This window comes from Podarcis vaucheri (assembly GCF_965113315.1).
Source record: "Podarcis vaucheri genome assembly, chromosome: 1".
In the NCBI taxonomy this organism is placed as follows: Eukaryota; Metazoa; Chordata; class Lepidosauria; order Squamata; family Lacertidae; genus Podarcis; species Podarcis vaucheri.
This window is the reverse complement of record NC_138759.1, coordinates 87,940,952-87,962,162: the sequence shown is the minus strand read 5'-3', so window position 1 is coordinate 87,962,162 and position 21,211 is coordinate 87,940,952. Positions and strand designations below refer to the sequence as shown.

The 21,211-nt window shown below is 45.8% G+C and overlaps 2 protein-coding genes and 1 long non-coding RNA gene across 10 annotated transcripts in view; 2 read left to right on the top strand and 1 right to left on the bottom strand.

Annotated features, from left to right (window-relative positions):
- The window catches only part of TTLL4 (tubulin tyrosine ligase like 4), a 31,550-nt gene extending 24,940 nt beyond the window's left edge, over positions 1–6,610 (bottom strand). Inside the window, exons 1-2 of one of the 4 annotated variants that reach the window (XM_082201561.1) lie at positions 6,480–6,583; positions 334–428 (exon numbers count right to left, since the gene is read on the bottom strand). The gene's annotated coding sequence lies outside the window, so the exon portion shown is untranslated. Of the gene's footprint in view, positions 1–333; positions 472–2,546; positions 2,656–6,479 lie in introns of those variants that run through there. The other 3 variants (XM_082201559.1, XM_082201562.1, XM_082201560.1) reach the window with 3 other exon arrangements.
- LOC309520394 lies at positions 618–4,191 on the top strand. The gene is made up of 2 exons (XR_014214249.1): positions 618–765; positions 4,077–4,191. It is a non-coding gene; the product is annotated as an uncharacterized lncRNA (long non-coding RNA).
- Positions 6,611–19,277, top strand: ZFAND2B (zinc finger AN1-type containing 2B). Of its 5 annotated transcripts, none has more exons than XM_082201991.1 (10): positions 6,611–6,732; positions 7,310–7,411; positions 11,247–11,341; positions 12,634–12,765; positions 13,761–13,912; positions 14,218–14,322; positions 14,527–14,602; positions 16,367–16,443; positions 17,041–17,125; positions 17,962–19,277. In XM_082201991.1, exons 2-10 carry the CDS (start codon positions 7,357–7,359, stop codon positions 17,998–18,000), a joined length of 816 nt encoding a protein of 271 aa, XP_082058117.1. In that variant the 5' UTR covers positions 6,611–6,732; positions 7,310–7,356; the 3' UTR covers positions 18,001–19,277. The 5 variants fall into 5 exon arrangements, with proteins under 5 accessions (XP_082058117.1, XP_082058116.1, XP_082058114.1 ...); XM_082201990.1 differs by having other exon boundaries at positions 6,682–6,797; positions 7,306–7,411; XM_082201988.1 differs by lacking the exon at positions 6,611–6,732 and adding an exon at positions 6,881–7,004 and having other exon boundaries at positions 7,303–7,411.
- Positions 19,278–21,211: the final 1,934 nt, after the last annotated feature.

Genomic DNA, 21,211 nt, shown 5'->3' with positions numbered 1-21,211 from the left:
CTGAATATGCCCCTTTCACCTTTTGTGCTAGGATGCTTATCAGGCAATCTTGTTAAACAGATGCTAGTGGATTTGAAGGCAGGGAGAGGAAGAAAAATGTCACAGCATACATATGAAAGAAACTAAAATGCCTACAACACCTATTGAGCCAGAAAGGTGTATTCACACCCATTTCCTGGTAAAATGGCTGGTATTTAATGCATTAGACGACAAAATAAGTGGATCTAATATACCCTCAAACAGAAGGGGACTTGCTCAGCTATAAAGACATGCCACCCTAGAGTAGACTGTTCATGTGATAAGCCCTTTAGGTTATTTGGGGACAGTGCTGACCTTGTACAACCAGTAGCAGCTCACAGAATTGGCAGTAGTGTGGAACTCCAGGGTACTAGGATGCAGGCGTGGTGTTGCATGGTCCTCTAGACAGCCTGAAAAGGATTTATACCAGACATCTGGTCTCTAACTTGATTAAAAAACATTCTTTTGGCTGGACATACTTTGGGCTCTTAGCAGTTGACTTCTCTCACAAAAATATTGTTGTCCCTGAAGTTTCACTTCACCGTTATTATGTTCTGTTCCTAACACCAGTACAGAGCCAACGGACAGCACTGACCTTTGTTCTGACAACAAGCTTCTATGCTATCTCAAAGCAAACTGCCTCTCTGCCAAAAGAACTGTCAACATCCATAACATTCTAGAACAGGACTTTGTCTACCATTCAGGCTACATGCTGAAGTGTGACGCACAACTCCTGCCCTCTTTCAGGTGAGCTGTCACATCAAAAGCACCACCCTGCAGGGCCATCCTAGAACCTCCCCCCCCCTTCCTATCCTAAAATCATAAAGTTTATCAAAGGTTAGTGTACTTGAGAACCAAGAGGTGGGAAGTGATACTGTTATTCATTGCAAAAGGACCTTATGTCCAATACACATCCATCCTCCCTCCCATGCATTGCTGAAACAGCTCTGATGGTGTGTTCCACTTCAGAAGGCAGCACTTGATACACTGCATGTACTGTATTGGATTACAAAATTGACACCCAACAACAATCTCCAATCTGTAGTGACATCTAAGCCCTACACACAGATTAGGGGAAAAACAAAGACTACACTGAGTTACTAGCACTTGGCAAGATAGAATTTCATTTTGTAAACGTGTTGCTTGATATCCACCAGATACTGTTCCTCAGGCAAGTTCTGAAGGCTGATTAATCCTCAAGGTAGAGAGACCAAAAACAGAAAAAGCAGAGAAATGAGATTATACAATTTCAAACACAGAAAATTATTCAGGGCCCATCTATCCCCTCTCCAGAACCATTCCTATATAGATCTTCCATAGGAGGCTCATCCAACCTAGTTAAAAATTCAATCAAAATAGATCCATGGACACTCCCTATGGTGAAGGGAAATGGTCCACTTCAAGTGATAATTTTTGATGCGAAATTAAAAGGCAAGCAACTGTCTTAAGAGCAGGATACCTGAAATATCGTCTTACCTCTCTTATGTACCCAAATGATCACTGTACTCTGCAAGGGAGGGCCTCCTGCAAATACCATCTTATCAGGAGGTCTTTAGTGCAGTGACACTTATCCTTAGGAATTCCCTCCCCTTGAATATCTGACAGGAGCTGTCTCTGTTGTCTTTTGGATGCCCACTCAAGACCTTCCTCTTTCAACCAGCCTTTTGAATTGAGATATTTTGCTGTCTGAATCCATACTGGAATTATTTTTATTGTTTTATCACTTGTTGTTTGGCATCCTAAGCTCCTTTGGGAAGAAGAGTGGAATATTAACTAACTAACTAACTAATTAATTTAAACCACCTTGAAAAAGGGCATCAAGACAAAAAAGCACACCCTAAAAAAAATATACAGAACAAGCTTTTATACATACTATACATGTTCAACAGGGCTTGCTCCTAGGTAAGTGTGTTGTTTCAAACTTTGAATCAAACGCCATACCACCTCCTCCTTCCTCTCTCATCACCTAATCAGTTTGCTATCTGCATAAATAATTTTGGAACATCAAAAGCATAGAATCCTATCAAGATATCTGAGCATCTCCCTGTCTTCAATATTATTATGGGTCAGGAGCAATATACAGTGGTGCCTCGCAAGACGAAATTAATCCGTTCCGCGAGTCTCATCTTGCAGTTTTTTCGTCTTGCGAAGCACGGCTATTAGCGGCTATTAACGGCTTAGCGGCTATTAACGGCTTAGCGGCTTTAAGAAAAAAGAAACAAACTTGCAAGAACTCGCAAGACGTTTCGTCTTGCGAAGCAAGCCCATAGGGAAATTCGACTCAAAAAACGGAAAACTCTTTCGTCTTGCGAGGCATTCGTCTTGAGAGGTACCACTGTACCAGGATGCTCTCAACAGCACTTTCTTCCACACATCTCATAACTGGGCTTTTAAGAGAGATTAGCTATAGTGCTGATGCAAATATGACCCACTGCCAAACAACATCTACAGTATGCCGCAGAACGATTATGTGAAATAGTATGCCATGCATACCATGGCAACCCCGGAAAGTTTCACTTGTTACTTACAAACAGGATTTGAACAACAGCTGCTGAATTTGGCACAGAACCACCTTTCTTCTTTTCTTGAAAGCACAGTTCTTGCCTCAGTCTTGCACATGGGTGGCACACCACTCCCTTGATCATAATAGAGGTACTCGAATCAAGCGAATCAAGTCCAGCTTGATTTATGAGAGAAATAAAACTTCAATTCCCATTTATTATTCACAGCAAAGAGCTCTCCAAGGAGTACTCTCACCATAGTAGTTCTCAGAACTGCCTACTGGTCCGAAAGCTCTTCTAAGAAGAGTTGCACAATTAGCAGCTGCTGGCTCTTCAAAATCTAAATATGATTAGTAATAGAGCTACCAGCATTCCCCCCCCCCCCGCCTCCGGTGTTCAAAAACAGCATAAGGATGCATTAATTCCTTCTATTGCTTCCATCCAATGAACTACCACTACAAATGCTACTCCAAAGGTTCTCTCTTCTGTTATGACTGTACTAAAGATTTGTAGGAGTGTTGTGCTTTTCACTCTAGTTTAAAAGCAATGGCAAAAGCTCACCATCAGGCCACCAGAACATTAAAAGCCTGTAATGGGATTTTGCTTGGAATTGCTTGTTTGAGTCCTGACCAATGAAATGGAGGAGAGCAGGAGGAAATATATTTGAGAATGTCATTTATGAGTGGGTTATGCTACTAATAGGAAGATGGGAGAAACTGTTAAGGTGGAAACGCTAGATGCAGAAGCAGTGAATATGAGCGAGTTTTCCTAAAACATAGCAAGAAAACCAGGGATTTCCATTTGTTGCAATGGCTTCCAATAACAAGCTAATAAAATATATGGAAAGCTGCTTCACAGTAATATTGAAAAGTATATATCTGAAATTATTAACATGTCCCAACTTGCCTAGTCATCTATAATTTAATAAGACTGCACAATGTAACTGTACAAGGCAGGGTACTGGGTAACAGACAAATGAATTTTGAAGATGGATTGCATTTTCCATCACCCCGGCTGATAGTAAAAGAACACTCACCTGTCTGGGCATTTTTATACCAAATACAAACCTATATCTGTATGTCATTAAGAACAAGTAGCTATCTGGTCCTGAGTTGCCTTGCCACCTTTCCCATTTCATCTCCCTATGATCATATCGCCCCTGTAACTCTCTCCTGAGTTGCTTGTCTTTTCCAGCATCAGCCCCACACTAGTAGTGCATACAGTACTTCCAACTATTTACCCTGTCAAATGCTACTTAAAACACCATTAAGGTTTCTTGCCCAAATCCCTGGGAGGATACTGAAGTCTCTAAAGCAGATCATGAATTCACTTGTAGTTAAGTTCTTATGTTGCTTTGAAACACTTTGCATACATTATCTTAATGAAATGTCTCACAGTCATCTTGTAAAATAGGACAGTATTATTTTCCCGATATTGCAGATATGGGGAGACCAAGAAATCACAGCTTGCCTAAGGCCACTTGGTTATTTCATCACAGAAGTTGCCTTAGCCCCTCTCTTTACCTTAGAGTACTCTAACTCATGCTCTTTCTTCTAGCCATGAAATTCGTAACACCCAAACGCAACTTCCACCTTTCAGTGTGTCAAGACGCTTCCCCCTTTTTGAGTCTTTCCTCAGGATCCACCTCTGCAATAAAGTATTTCAACAAGTATCTCCTAGTCCCCTCTTGGTCATCTTTACTATTTGTACACGTCCCTACCAAAGTGTCCTTCATGGAATGTAGACTGTAAAATCTTGAACAGGGACTATCCTTTGCCTATTCTGCTTAGCACTAAGTACACTGCTGGTGTAATGTAAATGCTAAATGTTAAAAAATAGTAACAGTGGTAGCACTACACTTATTGCACAAGAGAAGTATGCAAACTAAATCCCAAAGCAGACAAGTCAGGCAGACCGATCAATGAACCAGAAATAGGCACACATATTTTCTTAACCAGAAGCATTGCTAAACTCAGGAATACTGAATACCGAATGCTGGGAACAATAAAAGAGGGCCTTTGCCTTCATGTCATGCTGCCGGATTTCTCAGAGGTAAATGGTTAGACTCTGTGGGAAAGAGGACGCTGAACTAGATGGACCATGTTGGCTTGATCCAGCAAGCTGTTTAACAGTGGAATGGTTTCCCTTGGGAGGTGGTGGACTCTCCTTCCTTGGAGGTTTTTAAGCATAGGTTGGGTGGCTATCTGTCATGGATGCTTTAGCTGAGATTCCTGCATTGCAGGCATGACCCCTCACGGTTCCTTCTAACTCTACAATTCTATGATTCTGTTATTCATGCTAAAAGAAAAGGTGATTAAAATACTATGGCTTGTATTCAACAGTAGTGCCTTTCCATTTGTGAAAGAGTTTTTGATCCAGCCTCTGCTAATGGAAAGGTGGAACAGCACAGAAGGTGATGCGGGGGGATACTAGGGGAAATCAATGAAAATAGTCTCTATCTTCCATTAGCAGAGGCCTCTGCTGACTCACATATCCTTCTGAGAATGGAAAGACTCACTTCTGTTCATAGAGGGGCACCATTAGATATATCCCCATAGGTTTTGGAAGTTGGCACTGACTACTGTACAGAAAAAAATTAGGTTTAGTACTTAAAACTGAAATAAAATGTGTAAGAAACAAACATGCTAGATGAGGTGGAGAAGCATTGTTATAGCTTTGGGAAATGACTTTCACACAACCCACCTGGAAAAATCCTTGTACAAAAACAGCAAACAGAGCAAAGCTTGCAAGAAACTGAATCCTGAACACATCACAGACAATGACTGGGACAGTCCAAGACAGCAGAAAATGCAGAGGAAGGGAACCTTGGTTTTTAGAAATACATTTTACTAAATGACGCACTAGGAATATATGACAAAATAAATCAATATGTTAGTCAATGTAATAAAATGGAATGTCTTCAAGTTGTACTACCCACAACTGTTAAGAGTTACCTGACTAGGAAGCAAAGGTGCATATTATTTCAGCTGCTTTGCACAGATGACATAATTCAGGAAAGAAAGTGCAGCACATGTCCGGAATCACCTCCTTTTCAAACTCTGAGATTGGGCCATTAATATACTTAACTACATCTGTTTCAAAACCCTAAATGTTGCAGCTAGCATAAGCAAATGGAATCAAGGTCACACCATCAGCAATTATCTAAAGGGTGTGTGTGTGTGTGTGAGATGTAATGACCTAACAGACCAAGGGATGACTATGACAAAACCGGTCGTGCTTTGAGAGAATACCGCTTTATTAACATACAAGCGGTAGCATAAAAATAAACAACTGATTATATCAAACTAGCAGTCAAAAAACTGACAAGATGGAGACACTGGTAAAATGCTTGCCAACATGTAACACGTTAACTGGCCCACCCACGAATAGAACTGGTTCACCAGCAGAGCGAGTCTACCATTGGGCTGTGAACTCCTAACACGGGTCTGATGTTTCGAGATAAAACCTGCACAAGAATGGAAGACCAGTCATTGAACGCTTCACCACGAACCCCCCCCCCAGGCCAGGCGTTCACATGACCACGTTTTTTCTGTCTTGAGCCTGATGAAGGGCTGCGCCCAGATCTGCCCCCATGAATTTCTCTCAACCCCCCATTCCGTAAACCTAAAAGTAGTAAGAAAGAAATATAACTTTCCCCAACCCGCCATCGGGGATGTGGGGAGGAAGACTGGCGGTCCCCACGTGTCGACATTGCCTGGGGCCAAAAAGAAAAGGCGCTAGAGGGCGCGAGCCTTTCGAGGGAGCTCAGTCGCCGGAGCGCGTGTCGTCTCGCGCCTCGTGTGAGCGCCTGAGAACAAGAGCCCGGCACGTAACTCTCGCTCTAGGGCAGGACCGGGGACGCCTGGGCGCGGAGTCCAACACCCTCGTGAAGGGAAACGGGGAGGGACAGGCGAGCGGTAACCCGGCGCTGGTGGCCACGGGGCCCCATTCCCCACTTACCGGCTCCGGGGCGGGCGGTGGCTTGGCCCCCTCTAGCCCAACCCGAACCTCCCGCCGTCACCATAGAGACACTTCCGGCCAAGGCGGGACCAGAATGCCGCGTGCGGCGGCTTCAAGCGCACCCCGCCCCACTCCCCTCACTCAAGCGTATGAGGCACGCTGACGGAACTGCCCGGCATAAGGAAAAAGCGGGAACTACGCAACGCATGACTTCAGCTACCATCATACACCGCGCCATTCCACTTCTAGGCGAGTAGAAGGCGGCTCCGGCTCCAGGAAGCGCATCCAGCGTTCTACTACATTTCCCAACATTCCACGGTGCTAAGGCAAACCTTCCCGGGGGCGGGGGGCGGGGCGAGGCTAGTGACAAGGAATGTCTGATTGAATTTCTCGAATGTCCACAGCATGGCCATATGGGCCTTGCAAAATGACGTCACCGAACCTAGGAGCGGAAGTGGGTGGGGTGGGAAGAGCCAAGGTTTCCTTGTTTGCAGCAGAGAAGGCGGAGTCTACCTGCTGTTTTTGGTACTGATCTGCCCCCCTCCCTGCTTTCTCCTGTTTTCTTCATGGGTTATTTTTCCTCCTTCCTGCTGTGTGGCTTATCTTTAGCCGACAATGCTGCTCTTCCTTCTCTTTCCACACCGTTTGGGTGCTATGCCCCGCGCCCCTTTGTTAGCTGCTGAAGCACCCATGGGTGCTGCAGCTCCTCCTCCTCTTTCTTCTCACTCTGCCCCCGTGGGTGCTGCGGCATCTCCTCCCTCCTTTGGTGACAACTCCCTCCTGTGCTCTGATCCCGCAGTTTCTAACCCTGTTTTTTCCCCAGCAGGTAGGATTGTTGCCCCTCATCCCTCGCTGACTCCAGCCCCGTTGCAGCGCCATGGAGTTTCCAGATTTAGGTGCCCACTGCTCAGAACCGTCTTGCAAGCGCCTTGGTGAGAATATGTCTTTAGCTGCATGCCTCACATGGACTCCCTTCCTGGTTTCTATCTCCTTGGGGAACTAAACTGAGGTCAAGGGACTGGGATTGGGAAGGATTATAGTTTGGCAGAAGTTCTCATGTTCAGTCCCTCGACTCTGGGCTGGGAAAGGCTCCTGTCAGATCATGGAGAGTCTTTGCAAGTTTGTGCAAACAGTTCCGAGCTAAGTGGACAAAAGTAAAAACGGGTGGGGCGGGGCGAGGAGGGACGAAATACTGTGCCAAGGTAGGCAGTAAACAACAGCCACTAAAACAGGATGAGAAGCAAAACTCTGTTTGCAGTTGTGACACAAATACAGACTAGTCATCAGAATTCTTCCATTCTACCCCCCAATACAAAGAGCAGCGTGGTGTTTCATAACAGGTTGTACTACTGAGTGTGGGAGCCTGGATTTTCTGCGTCTGCTTACGAGTGTGTGTTCTGGGACTGAATATCAAAATTCTTGTTTTTGAGTCAGATTTGCCCTTCAGCCAAGGGATGTATTTTGAAGCTAAGCACACTACGCAAAAAAATTCCACTGAAATGAACCTTGAGCATGTTGTGGAGCTGTAGTTCATGAAAGTGTTAGCAGGCAGATTTGTGCTGATTTTTTTCAAGGGCTTCTGTTTTCTCAACAGCTCATATCTTGTTTTGGTAAGTACTGATGACTTCTAGGAACTAGCTAGACAATTTCTGAAATAGTTTCTGTCATCATGCACAAGTTATGCTGGTAGTTTGTTGCAGCTTGGATAGCATGTTGTGATGGCTCCAGCATATTCTTTTACATGTGGGGCACAGCATGTTAAAAGGGCTTGCCTCCATTTAGGTGGTGTGTTAGTGTTGGTAAAAAGCTAACAGGTGAGTAGGTGCATCTCTATGGAGACGCACCCTTGGTATTTTCCAGATTATAAATGATCTTGGTGTCCCAGGTTGCTTCAGTGCTTAAGGTAATGGCATAAATTTCATTCCCAGAAGAAATCGAGCAAGTGCTAATGATCATAGCACACTGCACAGTCTTTGTTTTTGTTTTCATTAGCTCCACCTTTAAGGGAAAGGCCATAGCTCAGTGATAGAGCAACTGCTTTATTATTGATCAAGGTGGCAGAGAGAGTGATGGCAGAGCAGAACTGGAGTTCCTAGAGGATGCAGACGATCAGGATCCATCTCAGGTTGGAATCAGGCACAGGTTGGAATAAGCCTTGGTTACTTGGATAGATGATCCGTATTGAGAGCAGGACAAGTGGAATGCGCCTGTGCTTCTGCCTCCCAGTCTGTGGCTTTTGAAGCCATTGATCAGTGTCCTCCTGGAACAGCATGGTGGGATGAGTGTTGGGGGCACTTTTTACATTGGCTCCATTCCTGCGTACAGGGCTATGTCCAGTGGATAGCACTGAGAGATTGCATCTTTGTCCCATGGTCCTTTTGTTATGCTGTGCCACAGGGCATGATTCTGCAGCTGTTTGGAGCAATTCTGTTTTTCCGTAACATCTGAGTCCCAAGAGGCTGTGTTTGGTCTGGAACATTGTCTAGATGCAGTTGTGGAATGGATGAAGGCAAATAAACTGAGCTTAAACCCTGGGAAGCTGGAGGTACTGTGGATAGATGGTTCCTGTGTCTGAGAGATAAGCCATTTGCCAGTTACTCTCCCTCTGAAACAACAGGTTTGTGGGTGCTCCTGGATCCATCTTTGTCACGTGAGTTTCAGATTGCCTCAGTGGCTAGGAGTACATTTTACCAACTATGGCAGGTGCATCAACAATAGCCATTCTTGGATAGGGATGGCCTGGCTGTGGTAATTCATGCACTGGTAACCTCAGTTCTTGATTACTACCTGTGGAGCTACCCTTGTGCTTGGTTCAGAAGCTCCAGCTGCTGCAAATTGCTATGGGCGGGCTGTTGATGGAGGCAGGAACATAACCCTGGTGCTTAAAAAATGTGTAGTAGCTGGCTACATGTTACTGGGTCAGGTGCACAGTTCTTGTATTAATTTGCAAGACCCTTAGCTACTTGGGTCTAGGATATCTTAAGGATTAGGTGGTCCCCTACATCCCTGTCTGATCACTGAAATCTTTCAGGGAGTCTCTGTTGGTTGTCTTCCATGGTTCAGATGCATGTCTCGTAACTACTAGAAGCTGTGCATTCCTTATAGTGAATCCAAGCTTATGGAACTCCCTCCCAGCTGAGCTTTGATAGACACTCTTCTTGCTGAACTTCAGGCATATGACAAACTTGCTTTTTAAAAAATTATTTTTTATTATTTTTCCAAATTATTACAAATCAAACCAAATTACTTTAATACAATTTCTTAAAATCTGGTTTCCTGCTCCTGTTACAAACATATGTTTGCAACTTTCTCATCCCAGCAGATACTTTAAGGTAGTGTTTGGGTTTATGTTAAGTTTTATTATCCATTTTTATTGTTTTGTTTCTTGTATGGTTTATTAGTAATGCTAATGATTAAGCGGTATATAAATTATTTAAATAAATATCCAGAAAGTTCCAGGTTTGATTCCTGGCATCTTCTGATATGGCTGCAAAAGATTACTTCTAACTGAACTCTTGGGAGAGTCGCTGCCCTTCAGTGAGCTAGGTTGACTCAGTATAAAGGCAGCTTCCTTTGCTACCTGTCTCATATGAACACATCCCTTATGCCAAGAATGGAAAAATTATGGTCCTTCATATGTCGCTACTTACACCACCGCTAACCATTGGCTACACTGATTGGGGATGGGATGGTAGTTGGAGACAAACAACATCTGGAGAGTTGCAGGTTTCCTCACTTCTACCTTACCCAGCCACGCTCTCTCATACAAGAAGACCAATCTATCTAGCTTCGGGGAATCCCAGATACAGTGGTACCTCGGGTTAAGAACTTTGCTTCAGGATGAGAACAGAAATTGTGCAGCGGCGCAGCAGCAGCAGGAGGCCCCATTAGCTAAAGTGGTGCTTCAGATTAAGAACAGTTTCAGGTTAAGAACAGACCTCCAGAACGAATTAAGTTCTTAATCCGAGGTCCCACTGTATCAACATTAACACTGGTGCTTTTTAGCTAGAAAATACTAGTTGTGTTTGCATGCTTCAGACAGAAAGGATTGTAGCCCATCATGCTGATGCAAGAAACTGCTATGGTCAGGGATTGGGATCCTTCTGGGGGTGCTACCTAGGATGAAATGTAAACTGCCCTCTTATGCAGATGGGCTTTGAAACAGGTCCCATTGTTTGTGCCAATTAAGATTAGACATGGGGTTCACACACCCCAGTGTTTGTTGAAGTAGAAGCCCTCCTACTGTGTAGAACTTGGTGTGTGTGTGTGTGTGTGTGTGTGTGTGAATGTTTGGGAACATTTTGCTTAGTTGTCCACAATCTTTTATTGCACGCCAGGTTTTTCTCTACCAACTCAGCCACCTGCCATGCAATCTGGCTCTGGCTCAGTTTCTCGATAAGACAAAAATAAATGCACTTTCTTCCTGTCCTATTTGTAGAAGCTTTTTCCTAGTTCTCTTTATTTGAAGAGTCCTGGGGAGAATTGGATATTAGCTTGTTACTTGAGCCCATCAGTCAGGGGCTGCTGAAGGGGGTAGTCTGGATCTTATTTTCCTAGTTGCATACCTATTTGAGTCTGTGTTAGTCATCAGTTACTATGGCATCGTCATTGTGCTCAGATCTTTTCTTACCTTTCCCATATGCTCTTGGGAGATTGCATATCCAGTATTTTCTTGGCTTAAAATAAAGGATACCTAGCAAGTCCCGTGTAGAGCTGCAGAGAAGACAGCTGCAACTCTTCATTGTATTGTCCTTTCCTGCCCCTCAGATTTCCTCCCCCTGAAATGTGATGCTTGTGAACAGCTGTTTTGCACTGACCATGTTGCCTACGCCCATCACAACTGCACTTCGGCTTACAAGAAGGTAAGTGAAACTTGGAGGGGACAGTGTGGTCACTCGCGGCATTCTGACACATCAGGTGTAGATGCCCTCTCCACGTTCATGAAACACACTGACCTTGTTTACACCAAAGGGTGAAATTTGTCCTGCTGTGGAGGAAGCTGTTTCTTTTTCAAAATCTGAGCATTTTCTGGAAGTGCTTCTTATTGGGACTGACTGTTAGTTTGTTGTTTCTTCAGTTATTTGTTCAAAGGCTCCCTGTGCAGCAAACACATCATTAAACGATTATAATTAGAAACATTATGAAGCTGTTTAGAAACAATCAACATTCTCCCAGCCAATGATTTCAGGGTTGCCAGGAATAGTAGCTTTCAGGATCAGATAGCTGAGTAAACAGGACAATTTAAAAATTCCTTCTGAAGGTTAGTAATGATAGAAACAAATACACCTCACCAGGGAGGGCATTCCACAAGTGGAGACCCACCACTGAGCAGGCCCTGTCATGGGTCAATGCCAACTAGTGGCTGTAATGGGATGTTACATTTTAATGGGACAATGTTCACTCTCTTTAATAGTGAACTTAGGTGGTGAGTGCCAACAGAAATTGAGCCAAAACAGGGCCACTGATGGACAAAATAGATTATCTGGGGAACTCTGAAGATTTCAGAAGTGTGTGTGTGATGCGGGTGGCGCTGTGGTCTAAACCACTGAACCTCTTGGGCTTGCCGATCAGAAGGTCGGCGGTTCAAATCCCCACGATGGGGTGAGCTCCCATTGCTCTGTCCCAGGCTCTCCCAACCTAGCAGTTCAAAAGCATGCTAATGCAAGTAGATAAATAGGTACTGCTGCAGCAGAAAGGTAAACAGCATTTCCATGTGCTCTGGCTTCTGTCACGGTGTCCCGTTGCACCAGAAGCAGTTTAGTCATGCTGGCCCCATGATCTGGAAAGCTGTCTGTGGACAAACGCAGGCTCCTTCAGCCTGAAGTGAGATGGGTGCTGCACCCCATAGTCACCTTTGATTGAACTTAACTGTCAATGGATCCTTTACTTTTACCTCAGCTCTATTTATCTCCCAATGGGCTAAAGAATCTCCCCAAACAGCCAGTGAAAACTGCACCTGCTCAGTAGATACAGAATTTTGAATGTCAGTTAGAAAATAAACATGGAGATTGGGGAGTGGGGCGGATGGAGAACAGAATACTCTCCTTGGATTCAGTACACCTTAGGAGATGAGGAGACCCTGCAGCATCTAGTATGCTCTCATACTGAGTGGGCCAGGGGCCATTGTGTAACCTGCTCTCTGTTCTGTTCCCAGGATGTGCAGGTCCCCGTGTGCCCACTCTGCAGCATCCCGATCCCTGTCAAGCGGGGAGAGATGCCTGACATTGTGGTGGGAGCACACATTGACCAGGACTGCAAATCGGACCCAGCTCAGCGCAAGCGCAAGGTAAGAGGCTGCATCCGTCCTCTCTGCTGCCTCTTGTGGGACACGTTGCTTTAAGTCCACCAGAATCAGATAGGTAGACATACAACAGGTGGATGCAACCTTAATTTTGTCTTTTTCTATGCATATAGAAATATAATTTCCTTATAAATTAATATTTGAACATATACACACACAAAATCTGATATGCCCTGTACTCTGGGTTGTGTGTCTCAGCAGACTCTGGGTTCCACAAGCAGGTTTGGGGCCATTATTCAGTGATAGAGTGTGTGTTTTCTTACAAAAAAGTACCTGTAATTTCCAGGTCAGGCTGGGAGAGACCCCTGTCCCAAACCCTGCAGAGTCTTTGCCAGCCAATCAGCTAGATGGACCAATCATCTTGATATAACACAGCTTGCTATGTTCCTATGCAGTGTGGTCCAGATGGTTAGGGGTCCTTTCAGTGGCAGAACTGTGAGCAACCCACAGCTTGGGGTTTCTGTGGGTCTTTCTCTGGAGGGTATCTGAAGGGCTGGGATAACGGACGAGCTGTACATCCAAATTGAGTAGCACTAGTGAGTTTAGTCTGGCTGCAGAGTTCAGACTAGCTACAAGCCAAATTGGGGCCAGACAAGTTAGAAGAGCAAGCTTCAAAACAGGGGTGGAGGAAATGTGTGGTCCTCTAAATATTGATGGACTGCAACTCCCATCAACCCCAGTCAACATGGCCATGGTCAGGAATGATGGGAGTTGTAGTCCAGCAGCATCTGGAGGCCAATTCTTGGGGATTACCGTAATTTGGATGTAACTTCTCATTGGTTAGAGGCTTGCAGTTCAGCATTTCCTTGTCATTTGGGCAGTCCAGGACCTCCATGCACACTGCCCAGGCTTGCGCCCCAGAGAGGTCACTTTGCAACGAGCAAAGGTCTCTTGCATGCATTTAGAAAGCAGCTGCATCCTGGGTGCCTTCCTCCCCCCCCCCCAACTGTCTTGAATCATAACTGTGTCCATCTGCCTAGATCTTTACCAACAAGTGTCAGAGGCCTGGCTGCAAGCAACGGGAGATGATGAAGGTTCTGTGTGACCAGTGTCACGGCAACTTCTGCCTCAAGCACCGACACCCACTGGATCATGACTGCGCTGGCCCTGGGCATTCCCTCTCCAAGGCAGGGTAAAGGCGGGACAGAGGGCTGGCCTGGGCAAAATGGTTGGCATGTGCCAGACACACGTCTGCAGCCATGCAGTAATGCTGGTGGGCATTCTTCAGGAGACAGTGGTTTCCTCCCCATCCTTGGTTGTTCCAGCACATGAGTTGGGGGCCTGTGGCCCTCCAGATGTTGATGGTCAACAGTTCACATTGTCCCTGAAAGGATAGCGCTGGAGTGGATTCTTGCTAGTCTCAAGGGAAGGGGGAAGGGCTTGCTGCAATGGCGAGAGAGGTGCTCCTTTTACCAAGAGTTGCGTTTCCCGTTTCAGGAGTGCCGCGATCGCCAGAGCTCAAAAACCTGCCAAAGCACCTACAAGCACTACACCCACCAATGGAGCCACAAGAGCTGCTGCAGCTCTGCCAACCTCCAGCAGGTACAATAACTGCCCGAGTCTGCGTTGTCCCCTACCCTTTCTTCTAAGCCTACCGTACAGCTTCAGGAAGCATTGCACAGGCAACTCCCAATGGACGCAGGGGTTATGTTCCAAGGCACCCTGGTGGATTATCCCTGGGGATTTTCCCTCTCCATCTTACGTGCCTCACAAGTAGTGACAGTTGACATCTTTTTTTGCACACAGAGCCAGTGAGATGGCAAGAGCACCTCCTCCGCCACAAAGCATATCTCCTCCGGTGGTTGCCCTGCAGAATGGATTGGTAAGTCCCGGCCAACAAGCTGGGCATTTACACCATTAAACACAGGCTGTTGCCTTTTCCATTGCACATACAGTGGTGCCTCGCAAGACGAAAAGAATCCGTTCTGTGATTCTCTTCGTCTAGCGGTTTTTTCGTCTTGCGAAGCAAGCCCATTGACGGATTAGCGGATTAGCGCTATTAGCGGCTTTTAGCGGTTTATCTGCTGATCGGATCAGCTGATAAACAGATTAGCGGTTTAGAAGGGGGGGGAACCAGCAGGAACTCGCAAGACATTGTCGTCTTGCGAAGCAAGCCCATAGGAAATTCGTTTTGCGAAGCACCTCCAAAACGGAAAACTCTTTCAATTAGCGAGTTTTCCGTCTTGCGAGGCATTCGTCTTGCAGGGCACCACTGTATGCCACACTCCAGGTAAATGGCTGCAAAGCGGATATATGTTGTTAGGATCTCATTCCAGAATATACTGGATTATTTACATGAGAGAAAACAAATGGCCTGCAAAACTGCTTGCAGTCTTAAGCAGGAAAAAATGGGAATACAAAGTTGTGTGTTTCCTGGTTTAAGACAGTAATCTGAAAACAGTAGTCTGAAAACAGTTTAAAGACTGCAATCCTAGACCCACTGAGAATAATCCTCATTGAAATTGATGGTGCTTACTTCTGATCTATATACAGCATTGTCAGTTACACAAATGAGTTGTTTTTTTCTGAATATAAACCTAGAAATATTAGAAATCAAATAGGTTTAAAAGGACCCAAATGCAGGGTGGGGTGGAGCTGACAGGCAGAAACAGGGGAAATGCATTTTAAGAAGTTACTGTTTGTAAAGAAACAACAAACTCTGAATATTTGCAGGGGGGAAATGTTCTAGTGTTAAAAAGAAGCCAGAGAGAAAGGGTGGTGGTAGTTGGGACAAGAAATCCTGGGTGTAAGAAGGAGAAGAGGCGTGTATAAGTGTTCAGAATGGAATCCAGTGGGGAACCAAGGACAGATCAGGAGGAGAGGCAAATAAGTAAGAGCTTCAAAAGTGAGAACAAAAATCTTAAGCCGAATTACAAATGAAACCAAGAAGCCAGGAAACAGAGAGAGAAATAATGTATTATCTTGTGGGTGCCTTCACTTGTAAGCCTCATCTCAGCTTACAAGTGGACATATTGCTTCTTGTCCTTTGTTTAAATATGCATCTGTGAGTGGTCGCTGTGGTGGGACAGGGTGGGCTGGGTCCAGATTTGTCCACTGTGGCACTCTGTTAACTGGATGCACCCAAGGCCAGAAGTGGGGGAGGTGATTTTCTGCAGTTCTTCCTTTCCCCCAGGCCTCGAGAAAGTCTGCTCCAGAGGGTTGGAAAGACAGTATTGGTGACTGCAAGGGAAAGGGGAAAGCTAGTAAAAATTCCTGTCCCCCCACCCAAACTCCCTCTAGTGAAAACCTGCACAGTGGGGTAGAAGAGCTGAAAGAAAATTCACACCTTGCAACCAATGTGTCCCTTTGGTTTGATAGTATATGGGTAGATGAGTCTAAAAAGTCTGGGGCACAAATGTTCATGGCCCCCTAGGGGCTGCGGTGGCTCATTCACCAGAAGTAATGTTTTTAGTGTTAACTCTGGAAGTGTATACTGAATTCTGACCAAACTATGCCTCGTGGGTACAATATACATCAGGAGGCTTAGTTTGGTCTTGGCATATGCTTTGCCCTGTACCAATAAGCTACAAGTTGCTGGGGCTGTTAGCCTCCTCCACGGCAGGCTGAATCTGCTTTTGTGTTTCAGAGTGAGGAGGAAGCGCTGCAGCGAGCCTTGGAGATGTCCCTAGCAGAGGCCGTGCCCACCCAACCACAACCCCGCAGGTACAGCACGGTTGCGCCAGCCCTGCAGAGATCAGCTGGCTTCAAGATCTTACTGGCGCCACTGTGCCAGGCTGCCTGCTTGGAATCTGCATATATGGGAGACACTCTGGCAGAGAATGGAGTGGGGGGCGGAAAAGGCTGTGTTAACGTTCATGTAACCAGAGGACTGTTGACATCAGTTCCAGTCCTCCAAGTATAAGGAGAGCCTGCTGGATCAGGCCACTGGCCCATCTAGTCCAGCAGCTGTCTGTGGGAAACTGGCAAGCAGGACCCGAGCTTCATCCCACTCTCCTCCTGTGGTTTCCAGTAAGTGGTATTGAGTAGCATTACTGCCTGCAGCTGTGGGGGCAGAGCATAGACGTCGGTGCTGCTTAGGCCCTCAAAGCATTAAATGCAGATCTAAATGTGGTGAGATCACTATGTGCACACCAACATACTGACCTCTGCTTGGAGGTTTTTATGATTTAAATGGAATGCAAGTTCTTGTTAAAATAAATCGCTCCCCTATCTCGGGATGAATGTGCCAGGAAGTTGCTGGGGGTACAGATTCTTAATTGTGCAGCATGCCTGACTCATCCAGTCCTGTGTCTCAAACAGCGCCCAGGAAGAGGAAGACCTTGCACTGGCTCGGGCCCTGTCGGCCAGCGAGGAGGAATACCGGCGGCAGCAGCAGCAGCAACAGCAACAACAGGTGAGCAAGATGAGGCGATTCCCACAAAGTCGCTTCTGATCCTCCTCCTGCACATAGACTCTGCCAGTCTACCAAGGCTTCCTTGTGAGTAAAAGAGGACAATCTCATCAAGGAAGTCCAAAGCCAAAGCAGCCAACTAGAGCCCAAATCAGATCAGCTGCCTTTAGGGTCTTTTCCTATCAGCTTTTATTGTATATGGAACTCTGGAGGCCGGATGCTCCTAGGTTTGGTAAATGCTTTTAGTTGCAGGGAGGAGTAGGTTAACTAACTACACTGAATCTTCCTGCCCAGCTTGGGGAGAAGCAGGTATCCCAAAAGGTCAGGCAGACTTGTGCACTGCAGATTTTTTCACATAGATTTAAATCTAACCCTTGGCCACCAGTCCTGTTTGCAGGTTGGGATTACAGAACAAAGGCCCTTTCCCTCTCTCCTTGCAATATATTGTCGTCATCCACTTGCTTTTATGCCACTTGCCCTCAAAACGGTGCCCAAAGCAGTTCACAAAATATCAAGTGAACAATTAAGTATAACCATTTAATATCTATATTAGAAATAATATCAATAAGTATAGCCATACAAGTTTGGTTTATTTGTATTGTTTTAGACAACGTGATTTCACAGCTTAAAACAAAACAGGAGTGAGAATAATGCCCTCCACCATCATTTTATATATAACCATAGAATGTAAAGCAGTGTGCTTTGTGCAGGTGGGGTGGTGTAAGGTTCTTCTGGTAGAAAATGGCCAGTCCGGTCTTGTTGGGCAGGGAGGGAAGGATGTGCTGCCCTCTCTGGCTGTTCTTACCCTCAGCATATTTGTGTCCTCCTAGGCTCGAAGCACAAAGCCCTCCAACTGCTGTCTGTCCTGAGCACAATGAGACGCTATCAGCACGTGGATCGTGCCTGGTCACCATGGTTCTTCTGTCCCCACCTGGGTTACCTCCTTCTGCCGCTCCCTCAGGACTACTAACAATGAACCAAAGGCTGAACTCCCTGCCTGGTCCTCATAGTCCCCTCTCTCTCTCTCTCTCTCATTGATACACAGCTGTTGTCACCTTGCACTGTGACCATCAGACACCTTCTGAGGTAGCTGGCAGTATTTCTCCCCCTGGATGGAGCAAGTAGTAGCCCTGGGGTAGGGTTCCCAGTCTTTCCACCAGAACCGTGGCTGGCATAGGTCACAGCAGTGGAAAGGGGGAGTGGAGTGGCCAGCAGCATTGGCATCAGTCGGGTTAAACCTCAAACTGTCAGCTGTGTAGGGGAAGGTCCTACAGCTGTGGGGAGTTTGAAAGAGAGGCCCCCACTCTCTTAGCCTGTGGCAGTCCCAAAGCTGGACAGTAGGTGGTGCTAAACGCTTTGTAAAGAGCTTTCTCCCCACCTTATTCTTGGTGCTGCTGGGCTTCCTCTTGCTACCTATCTGTTTAGGGGAAGCTGTGGGTGAGGAGATGTCTTTCTAAAGCTGCTCTTGCACAGTTTCTCTGTCAAATACTGCTGCTGCGTCAGAAGCAACAGCAGGGACATTCAGATCATGGGAAGCACAATGCAATGCCCAAGTCCTCCAGGAAGAGGCGGGATTCGTGATAGTCACAGCGAGCAAAGGACGAGAGCTCTGGGGCCAGTTCCATGTAATCCCTTTCCCTGCTGAGAAGGCGTGTCAGGATTCTCCCCTTCTCTGTGTTTCCTGACTAAGGCTGTTTTTGCCAGCACCCTTCTCCGAACGTCTGCCAAAGATCAGCCTTGACCGACCGATCGTCCACCGGCTGCCCTGTAATGCTAGGGAAGGGAGATCTCCGCTTCCAGTAGACGGCCAGCTTCTCTTAGACTGCATGTTGGCAAAGCTGGCTGGCCCCAAGCTGCACCCATACCTCAGTGACCACATGGATGTCTTTCTTCTGTCTGATGCATGCTTTGATCAGGCACTGTCTTCTACCAGATGTATAAAAGAAAATGTTTGTTTTTTACAGCCTTGGGCTTCAGCTGTATGCTGTGCAGCAATTATTAAAGTCCCTCCCTCTGCAGGGGCCACTGCATCATCCAGCAGTCTGTGCCTTTGCTATTATCACCTCCAGTGTTGTGGGAGGAAAGATGTGAAGGCAAGGCATTGTGGGAAAGCTGGTGGGAGCCAATAAACTCACAGATAGAACCAGTTTGTCCTTTGCTTTCATGTTCTTTGTTTTTCTGGAGAGCACACAATACGTTCATCCTTTCCAGGTGGTTGTGGGTGGGAAGGAGTTTGGATTTCTCTAAGAAAAAGCTCAGCATTTGGGAGTGGGAATAGCAATTCTAGTATACTGTCTCCCTGTGCTGCTCAGGAGTAGCATGGCAATGCATGTAGACTAGTCCAGGGGGATTAACTTCACGTCAGGCAATTTTTAAGTCATCATTTATGGTAACAACATTTTCTAGTTGTTTGTTTTTTAATCAAGTTTCCATTTTGAAATGCATACACTTCCAGAACAAGCATGCACGTTATCCGGTTGCCAAAAGAAATAAAATAAATTGATTTGCAGTGAAAGAGAGCCTTTATGCAACCTAAAAGCCTAGTTCAAATCCTTTGGTCATGCAAGCCAATATTATATGCTGAAAGACCAGACTTGCTCTCTTTTTCTTCTCTCTATATGCATGCATGGATACTAAGGAAGATGTTTTGCTTAAAGGCTGATGCACGCTGATCTGAAAGTAAAATTTTAGAATTGGGCAAAAGGGCATGGGAAGGATCGGGCTGCTAGGGGCTTCTAAAATTTAATAAGCAAGGGCTCATAGTGGGCAAAATGAGGTTCATTCAGGACTTGGGCAATAGCTCCCAATGCTCTTTCAGTGGTAGAGTTGTATATGTTCATAACTTGAAACTGAACACATTGCATAGCTCAGATAGTTGGATAGCATGCAATTGGAAAATGGATGATTAGGATGGCACCTCTTGGCTCCTCATGCCTTAGATAACCCTGGATCCAGTAGTATTTGTTTTCTACATAGATGTGCACCTGAAGTATCAGGTGGCAGCTGTGTTTGGTTTTCTTTCTTAAATAGCTCTGGGGGTGTGATTTACCTAGTGAAACGCTTCAACAGAAGTTCTCCTCAATGGGACTCCCTTCCTGTGCCTCCAAAAATTGGCACTGGAGGTGGTCAGGAGAACCCCCAGAACAGTGGGGGAGGGGGGATCGTTCCATCTGGCAAGCTGATACACTTGCACAGACAACATTCTTAATAGTGCAATGTTGGATTTGGCCCATTGTGTTTGGTGCAACTTAGTTGTAAGCTTTGAACATTTTAGTTTTTATTATGAACTCAAGTTTTTTGTTTAAAGTTATTTTAGCCAATATATATATATATATATATATGCAGGTTTTGGTGTCTTCGGGTGTCTTCCCGTGTAAGAGTCGGGGTGTCTGTGCGACGTTTCGACGAGGTCTCACTCGTCATCTTCAGGCTGGTGCTTTCGGCTTCTTGTTACTGGAACAGAGCAGAGTCTGGTGTTTGAGTTCCTATAAATACTGTTGAGGGGTGTGGTGTATAGCCTCCAACGTTCTGGGCAGAGAGGAAGTTCCTAGATTAGTGTGCCTTTTCTTCTTTTGTTCCTTAATTACTTGAGGGATATCTTGGGTGATTTCATGAGTGATATTCTGAATATCACTGGGTGGGTCATTAAGTGTAGATTAGTTGCTAAAGCTTTCGTGTCTTGACCTCTTGAGCTTGTGAAGAGTTTTTCTGAGAAGATGGCTGTGCTGCATTTAGTTGTGCTCTGGCTTGGCTTCGTGTATAGGGGCGAGCTATGGTTTTGTGCCTTGTGCCAGCCAGATCTGTGTAGGGATTGCAGGGGGGTGCAGCATCCGGAGGTGCCACTATAGTTTGGCTACTGGATGGAGTCTGTAATATGTCTGTGGAGAGGGTCTGGGTTTGGGTCTGGTGTGGTTGATTGGTGACGGCGTTCTGTGTGCCTCTGGTTCTGGTGTCGGTTTTTGTGGGGAGGGCTAATTTCCAGATGTCTGGCAGGCGGGACGTGTCGTCACGCTTGTTCATGTTGTGAGGGTGTTTCTCTATCTCAATGGCTTCCATGTAGCCAAACTATAGTGGCACCTC

Excerpts from the sequence above, each read along its gene's own strand:
- ZFAND2B (XM_082201991.1), top strand. The coding sequence starts at position 7,357 with ATGGAGTTTCCAGATTTAGGTGCCCACTGCTCAGAACCGTCTTGCAAG. Across the intron at positions 14,603-16,366 it reads TTGCCCTGCAGAATGGATTG|AGTGAGGAGGAAGCGCTGCA; the intron begins GTAAGTCCCGGC and ends TTTGTGTTTCAG. Across the intron at positions 16,444-17,040 it reads ACCCAACCACAACCCCGCAG|CGCCCAGGAAGAGGAAGACC; the intron begins GTACAGCACGGT and ends TGTCTCAAACAG.